At 37.0% G+C, this 9,012-nt stretch overlaps 1 protein-coding gene across 1 annotated transcript; it reads right to left on the bottom strand.

Moving 5' to 3' along the window:
- Nucleotides 1-1,471: 1,471 nt before the first annotated feature.
- Nucleotides 1,472-8,000, bottom strand: LOC104466540 (receptor expression-enhancing protein 3). Its single transcript, XM_010079982.1, has 4 exons — nt 7,934-8,000; nt 3,620-3,696; nt 2,987-3,107; nt 1,472-1,670 (listed from the first exon to the last, which is right to left on the bottom strand). Exons 1-4 carry the CDS (start codon nt 7,991-7,993, stop codon nt 1,536-1,538), a joined length of 393 nt encoding a protein of 130 aa, XP_010078284.1. The 5' UTR covers nt 7,994-8,000; the 3' UTR covers nt 1,472-1,535.
- Nucleotides 8,001-9,012: the final 1,012 nt, after the last annotated feature.

Raw genomic sequence — 9,012 nt, 5'->3', positions numbered from 1 at the left:
TTTAGGAAAAAGTTATTCATTATTTCTGAAGAAAGTGGGAGGAGATATTTTTGATACTGATTTTACAATACTTCTGTAACACCATAAGGATTAACAAAGAAATATCCGACCTTAGCCAGACATAAGGAAAATATACAGAGCATAAGTATCATTACAGGTGCACACTGTAATAAATTCTGATTTGCTGTTTGGCAAAGAATTTGCATTTTAGCATTTAGCATAGTTCTTCAACTTTTTCCCAGTGGAGTACTTTGAGGTTTTGTTTGTTGGGTTTGTTTTGGTTTTTTAAATGACCTATTTTCATTCTGGATACTTTCATTTCTTTAGAGATATATACTATTTAATCTAAATTATTTCATGCCTCAAGGCAACCCTAAGAATTTGAATAGCAAGAAAGAAACAGTTGATTCAAACTGAATTACATTCTCAGTATTTTAGGCTCACTGTGTCCATATTTTAAAAAAAAAAAAGTGATTTTTTTTTACACTACCACCCACATATCTTTTCAAAGAGAAAAAATGAACAAACAAGATATGTGTGACTATTTTTCCAAACCTTTCTGAGATAGCATTTGAAAATGTAGCTTTTTGCAATGTCTTTGATTTATAAAGCAAGAAGTTCACATACAAGCACAGAAAATTAAGTTAAATGCTAGCTGTACCTACTTAACTCTGACAGCCAGACATCTCTACAGTGCTGTTATCTACTAACAGTGCTCAGGTTTGACCACAGCAGTTTCATTTATTGCCAGGAAGAAATTTATCCTGATAGCCTTAAAACTATCATTTAACAAGGACATACACATGTTTTTTTTCCACACTTTTTTCTTTTTGGTTTAAATTACTATTAGGTAAGGTAAGATACATTGCCTAAAGTTACACTCCTTTTGGTGGACCACAAGATGCTTAAAATCTTACTTATAAGCTTGTAGTTTGTCTTCCTAAGACGTAGAGCCTTCTGAAACTGAGCTGAAGGTCATGAGTTTTGGAAGAACATAATTCAGGAACACCCATGGGTTACTTCATGATTTAATGGAAATTACATGACAAAGCAAGAATATGCTAAACAGCAGTATGCAAGCTTATGCTTAGTGTATTAATTTAATAATTCAATCAACAAGTTGCAAACAAGTTAATTGTGTCAAGGTAACTTTTATCTGTGGTAGTAATCTTTCATGCCTTACTTCATATGTGGAGTTACCTCAAGTTGATTGGAGAAAAACAGCAGAAAAGCCAGAAATCCTTTAAATAGTTTGTTTACCAACAAGAAAGCACAGAGACAGAAAAGAAACAATGGTCATCTTTACCAAAAGCCTGAATAGAAAACTGCATGGTATCTTTTGAATTACAGTAAACTGATCTCCATCATTCAAGAAATAACTACTAAGTCATCTTAAAGAAACACAGTATGAGGAGAACTAGAGGGCTGCAACCCTTGAATTGTGTTCCAAGTTTTCAATATATTTGCATAATTAATCTTTTTGTTTAGGAATGGCAAATCCTCAGTATACTGTTCTATATCAAGGACAAAAGCAATTAATGCAAGCAGAAAGTTACCTTTACAGCTGCTGTCACTGCAGCAGTTGCTGCCAAATTCAACCCTTGCCTTCCAAAATTCACCATGGTCTCATAGCCTCTTTCTTTGGCTTGTACGATGTACTCGTCAATCTCCTAAAAGCAAAACATACTGAAATTTTAGAGGGCTGTGTGTAAGTCACCTTACCCCACAGTATTATTTTTCCATCAATAAAGGAAGACTGAAGAAATCTTTAAGAAAATATTTAGTAGGAGAATTATTCTTGCCTTTGTATACTGATGTTTCATTCACTCATACTCTCTCATTTAAAAAGGGGTTATCTCTGGTCAAATAAGAAGATAAAGTAGATCACTTTTGTCCAGCTCAGAAACATCACAGCTACACAGCAAGTTCTTTACAGAAAGTAAGCTTAAATTGTCAGACAAAAGCTATTCAAGAAATAACAAGCTCAAGATGAAATCATAGAGCTCCTTAGAAAGGTAGAGCCAGCTCACAAAGAACTTCCGAAGCCAGAACTTTGACATAGTTAAGTATCAAGGACAATAAGTCATGACATTTATGTCCAGCTGTGGTAAATGCCTGGAGTTAGAGATAAAGGTTTCAAGGTAGTTCACAACAGATAGCAGACGAAGGGTGAAAAAAAACCCTTTAGCTTATGAAGTTGCAAGTGGTTTATAGTTAAACCTTCAGAAGGTCAACGTGACCTTACCATTCATATCAGTGACAATCAGGTCAGCTTCCTGTTGTGCCTAATAAAGGCCAAGCCCAGCACTGACCTTTATGAATGCAATTTTCTGTACTGTGAGGTTTTTCAGTGGTAGTCTTCACACCTTTGCTAATCGCTCTTTCCACACATCCAAACAGACTTCTGAAAAAGAGCTAAGTAGATCTGTGGCCCTGGCATACTTCACCTAAATATACTTTAGCTATTTTCTGTTTGGGTATTTTCTGTTGCAGACTGCTTCTTCCCTTAAACCTCAGCAGAAAGTCTCTCCTCTTACCCTTTCAATTTGCACACCAGAGAAGTCATCGATGTCATTCATCCTGAGAAGTTTTATTACTAGATTATACTAAAAAAAACAGTGACATGAAGAGCTGCTGCTAAAACTGCATTCATGCTTCTGCACAGAGAGTACTGCACATGTTCTTCCAGACCAAAGTCAAACTGCATCACTTCCACTCAACTAGGCTCCCGAAAGTGCATCAAGTAGACTGGAGAACACCAGGCAACCTCATGTCAATAGAAAGCAGCACATTGTCTGCTCATGCAAGTTAAACAGAACCATATATATGGACAGTCATATGCAGTTGCCTCTTCTAGTCCAACTTCATGCTGCCTGGCAAACCAGTAACACACTGATCTGCTTTCATCATGTATCTAGCAACAGTTAGTATTTCACACATGGTATTTCCATATTAGTCATTAAAAACATTAGAAGTTACTTCTTACCCTTTCTTTAGAAGAAAGAAGCGGGTGAAGAAATTTTCTGTAGATTAAACTCGCCCCTCTAGTATATGGAGAAAGGAGCCAAATAACAAAAGCTATCTTCAGTTCATAGTACAGTGGAAACCTACAGACAAGTTAAAAGTTGCATGAAATCAACAACTGCAGTAAGAAAATGCACAGTAATTAATCATCATTAAGAGATCTCTTAAAAAACATAATTACATATTAGCATATAGGATTTGTCACATGCAAAAAATTATATTTGACAAAAAGTAAATGAGTCATCCTGTGGATTTAATTTTTTAATTGATCATACTGTCATTTCAGAAATTTAAACAGTTCATATACTTGCTTTGCATTATACAGTCCTTCACAGGGTAATTATAGTCCATCCTTTTAAGAGTTCCATTCCCCTATTCCATTTCTAAAGCAAAGGTAGACGTTTTACAGTCCCTAGTTCAAGTGACAGTGTACAGCAAGCTTGAGAACAGATGTTATTCTTTACACTGAGATCTTTTGCTGAAAAAAAGGCTATCAACAAGCACAGCTTCTTAATAAAAAATGAGTCACTACAAATCAAAGAACATCAGAAACAAATATAGTTTCACGAAGACTTCATAAAAACTAGGCTCTTACCAAGAGACTGTTAGGTCAGTTACTGTTTCAGTAACTGTATAAAGAGCAAACACAATCCAATACATCATCCAGCGAACCTGAAAATTAAAACACCATCTTCAGTAAAAATTTTGATTGCATCTTTCACAGAATACACTACATACCATACAGTCAGTTCTGAGCTGTCAAACCAAGACATTCAACAGTATCTCAGTCTGCATCAACCAGGTTTCAAGTGAGATTATGTGAAGGTCCTAAGGGTTTTCTGTTTGTAAGTAGATCTGGTGGTAGCTGCAACAAGCTAAGTGAAATGGCTGGTTCACCAGGGTCACAACCTCACCTAGGCTGGCTTCACCAATTTTATTCTGCCTCTAGAAAGGTTTAGTGATGAGAAAAAAACACCAGAAAGAGTAAATAGATTATTATAAGTACGAAGCGCAATTCCCACCATAGCACTAAAGGATATCTCACTCTCTTCCACGCTCATCCATATGTTTCTACCACACACAAAAAGTTAGCATCAGTAAGTCAGGTAGCCCTTGCTTTCATTTCACAATATACATACTCAGCTATACTTTACAGCTAAGTTCTACACGTGTGCTTAACATTATGGTATTAACACTAGGGCAAGGCAGGAAAAAGCATTTTCGTAGAAATTTAATTCTACTCATATGCAAAGAACCACATAATTCTTGTTAATAAAAGAGCTCACACGTAAGCATCTTAATCCTTCAGGGGTTTACACCTATATACTTTATTTTGTTTTTAAGATTTACACTATATATCATTGTTTTAATATCAGCCAATGCTCTTAAAATACAGGGTTCAGTTCTGTTTTCTAATGGTTAACTACATTGTTCGTTTTTCTTCAACAATTGTTCAAATTTGGTTGTCTAAACTGATTCAATCTTTCAGAATCAATATTATAGAAGTAGTTCAATGCATTTGTCTTCTCTAATATATCAGTGGCCAAACACAATGTATTTCCAAAATAGGTCAGTGCAAACCACCACTGGTTATTCACACTAACAGAACGCCCACACGTTCTTTAAATTCCAACTCTATCTATGCCAGAAAAAAACCAAAACAGTTTAAAAGAAGAAAGATAAGAAAAGCATCACCCACAACCAGGTGCGGTAACCTCATTGCATTCGTGATATACAGACTACTAACTCTTCTGGTATACCCACAAAGCATTAAACACTACATTTGTTAGACACTAGTTAGAGTCTAAATTCACAGTGCGGTCTTTCAAAAGGAGGAATACATACACTTTCCTACAGCGGATGTGGCTTAGATTTAATCTTCACCTTTAAAGCAATCTTTTTTGAGGTGGATTTAAATAAGTACTCAAAACCTAACGCTACATGCTGCCTATTTCATAGCTGTGCATTATGCTTTAAACCCACTTCCTCTGTCACAACTGGAGACCCATTTATCTTAAATGCTGTTCTGAATTTGAATTTGAAAAGAAACTCAGTCATGTGATGACATTCTCCACTTCAGCCTCTCAGAGGATTTAGATAGTTCAGGCTTGAATAAACTAAGATAAACAGAACAGTTGAAGTCATCTCTGACAGGCCATGTGACATTTAGACTGGTGACCCTTCCATGAACCAGAGTCAACACCTGAATAAAAAAAAAATAAATTAACATCCATCTTTGCCCCATCAACCTAAGCATGATGCAATGCAATTTTTAAGACGCCATGTAAGACTGAATTGTTTTCCAATGTATTTTATCCAGGCTATTAATTACTTAATCCACATCTATTTACTCAATTAGGAACATTCATGGAGTCTCTTGTAGGCTGCTCCAAACTGTAAGAAATGCTCTGCAGAAGGGCGCATGAGATCTACCAAGAGTCCTGCTGAGGTCTGGGCAAAGACTCCCAAAAACACAAGTCAAATCATATTCCAGTACAAAGTAGTGCATTAGGTACCAAAGATATCCTTGACAAATTAACCTGAGGGACTTACAGTGGGTTTTGTACCCCAAAAAACCCCAGGAAAAACAGAAGGTCATATTTGACACTGCACAGAAGACTATAATCTACTTAACTCTTAAAGGTGAAGTTACAGAAGCTTTGACTGAATTTTGCTTTTATGTTAAAAGAGTGATTACAGCTTTGTTCTGTTGAGCATTCTTCCTACCATCCAAGTGTTAAGCTCATCTTTGTTGGCTTTGGCTGAAGCACATCCTTTAAAGTCAGGATTTTGAAGCAAGGATTTGAGAAGACCGGTCCTTCAGACTTATAAACTACATTTCAGATGCTTATTACAAGCACTTTGGTGTAACACAGTAAAAAAAACTTCTCAAAGATCTCAGTCAACTCCATTAAGCCAGAGTAATTACATGAACAAATAAATCTGCTCAAAGGCACAGATCCTAATTTCTAGAACTAAAGTCCCTAAGTCTTCAATTACCAAAAACCAGCAGCAACATTTTTTGTTTTTCCCAGAAATAATCTTTAAACAATTTGCCTCATCATGACCTACACAGCAAGTCAAGATGTCTATACTCTTTGTTTGTTCTTCTACTAGTGGAAGCAGTGTCTAAGTAAAAAATTTCACTGTTACAAAGCTCTTGCAATCTAGCAAACAAAAACAGATGGCTCCTGAGCCACACATAGCCCGGGAAAGGAAGTTGTACTCAGGCCATAACATGACTGGCAACAGAGCTGTGCCATTTGTAAGGCTGCAGCTAAACCTACAACCTCTCCATGAGAAAATGACCCAGCTGGGAAGATGAAAGCCACGTACTGTCCCTAAAATCTGTCTGGGCACTCAACCCAACCAGCAATGGAGGGATAACTCACTGATGAATCGATGTAAATGGAAAAGTCACTGTGATGGGTCTCATTCATTTCAGCCATGTGAACATTTTGTATGCAACTCCAAGTTCATGTACTGCTTAAAGACTACAGGTCACTGAAAAGCAGTGTTTTCACACTAAATGAAAATATACAGTTGGAAAAATATAGTTCCAGGACCTACTGAAGGTCTTGTGTAAATTACAGGCATCTCTAGAAAAGTCACAGCTAAGTCACAGCTAACTAGACGACTGAGATAAAAGCCAAAATCTCAGCATCCTACAAACATTACTTTTCTTTTTGTAGAAAACATATTGCAAGAGGCAATGGTAACCTCTTAAATTAAAGTGATTTCTTGTATTAGCATTTGCTACTGCTATCCTCTACTTGGCCTCTGGATCCCTTTTGAGGGAGCAGGGAGGAAAAGCAGATTATAAATTCTTTGCATTATATACTTTCCTAACAGGGTAAAGTAAGCATGAGACCGAAAAAATTCCTCTCTCACTTTTCATTATTTTTTCTCCCAGGAGCTTAGCTCTATACCAGAAGTACGAATATGATGTCCATTTCAGAGCCTCAACGGAGTGATCAGACTAAGTGAAAGACATACAAGGGGAAGAACAACAGCTACTGCATTCTACTACTACAACCAAATACAAAGTCGAGACATGACACATCCAGACAGCAGCACTAGATCACAGCTACAGCTTCTGAGTTAAAGTAACTGATGGCACTGACTCCATCCTGACTGAGTCAGGCACCCAAGTTAAGAACAAGGTTCAGGAGCAAATATAGGCTAGTTGTCAAAATCAAGTTAGGCTGCCTCTTAAAATAGGGAAGTGACTTGGTGACCAAAGCTCCTTGAGACTGCAACTGGGTAACATTCTTGGGGTAATCATCATTGCTCACACTGAAATTAAATAATTTAACAGATGAATTCTAAACTGCATTTACTACAATAATTGTGTTGTTCTCCATCTTCTGTCCTGTTTCTTTCCTCCACATCACCTTAACCAAATATCTTCCTCCCCTGGTTACATTTTTTTCTCCTCTTTGAGGAATGATAGATGAACCAGAGCTATCCTTTTCTCAGGTAGATTTTGAATCCCCTGTTGAGCTCCATACAATGACAACTGAACTGCTGCTACTGTTCAAGCAGACACTGGGAATCCATTTGACACTGCTTTTACTACAGGTTTTGTCAAAATCAGGAAGCCTGTCTTCTACCCCTTACTTTAGGCACTTTGCTGAAATGCAGCCAACACTTTAAGGTTTATGTTTTAAAATCCTAAAAACATCCATATACAAAATAGTGTGCTGGACATGTTTCAGCAAAGTCCATGAAAATCTGAGAAACCTTAACAAAACCACAGGATCACCACTAGATTCATACAGGTGTTGTATCTAATACTAAGATAGCTGAATCAACCTTTCATATGATTTATTGAACTGCACAATTAAAATTTCACAGTTGTATGTCAGCAGAGTCATTTAATTAAGCAATTGAAAGGAATGCAACTTACATATTCCTTCACATTTTTTGTCTTCACAGCTTTGTATGAGTAATATGCAGGATACAGCATCCCAAACACCAGCCTATTGGAAAATAAAAAGATCTTTCAGAATCTGTTATACTGTATGTAACAAAACAGTGACAATACATCATTAGAACAATGCAGTCAACTTAATAAAAAAATCCTGTTCTCTATCTTGAAAAAATATCACCATGTTATAGGTTGCTTGGAGGAAGTTTAGCAATACACAAAAATAGAGCAACATGAACAGAAAAGGCTGTATGCCCCGAAGACAACAAACACTTTCATTAGACTGCCTCTAATAGATAGTGTAGAACTAGCAGCTCTTCTGGTTCAACCACAAGTAAAACCAGTCTTGCAGTCTGTCCATACCAAAAGACTGTTTCCACCTTGACAGTACTATCACACTTAAAGAGCCTCTAACAATCGGCAAGTAATTGGAATCATCCACGTTTATCAGATTACCAGAAGATTCCTCAAAAGCAATTTTAAGACAAGAGAAGTTACATAATATCATCTCCTTTTGCTAGAATAGAACTCTGCAACAGCCACACATAGAAATGGAAGCAAGTGGGAATTACTCCACTTTCACTCAGAAGGCCAACTTCTGCTGAAATTCATCAAAAGTTGCAGAGCAGAGTGAAAGGGCACCAAGCAATCCATGCTGAGAGCTGGATCAGAAAAAGATCTGCTCTAACACACCTTTGTGACAACATAGCATTTTCTAGTAAGAGTCTTGGCCACAGACTAGCGGAACAGTTCTTTATAAAAAGTTGAACAGCAGTAGTTGCCATCTCCGTGACAAATGCAAGAGCTCCACACTTTCATTTCACCAGCTTGTTACCCTTTGTAAAGTCAAGCAACTGCCTGCCCTTGGTTCCAGCTGGACTAAAGCAGTAATTACAGAAAAGCTTGGCTACATCTCTGCAGCACCACTTACAACTTGCTCAGGATAGTTATGTGGGAGAAATTTACACTTGTAGGGATATCCAGAGATCTTCTAAAGAAGGTTCAGAACCTTAAGTAATTTAACTTCCCACAGTCAGACAAAGGAAGACACATTATGT

The sequence above is a fragment of the Pterocles gutturalis genome, unplaced genomic scaffold (genome assembly GCF_000699245.1).
Source record: "Pterocles gutturalis isolate BGI_N339 unplaced genomic scaffold, ASM69924v1 scaffold40369, whole genome shotgun sequence".
NCBI classification, from domain to species: Eukaryota; Metazoa; Chordata; class Aves; order Pterocliformes; family Pteroclidae; genus Pterocles; species Pterocles gutturalis.
This window is presented reverse-complemented; position numbering and strand designations above follow the sequence as displayed.

Coding starts and splice junctions, on each gene's coding strand:
- LOC104466540 (XM_010079982.1), bottom strand. CDS start 7,993: ATGCTGTATCCTGCATATTACTCATACAAAGCTGTGAAGACAAAAAAT. Junction 3,697..7,933: donor CAAAAAATGTGAAGGAATAT/GTAAGTTGCATT, acceptor TTTAATTTTCAG/GTTCGCTGGATGATGTATTG. Junction 1,671..2,986: donor TTCTTTCTTCTAAAGAAAGG/GTAAGAAGTAAC, acceptor TTTTGCTTTTAG/GAGATTGACGAGTACATCGT.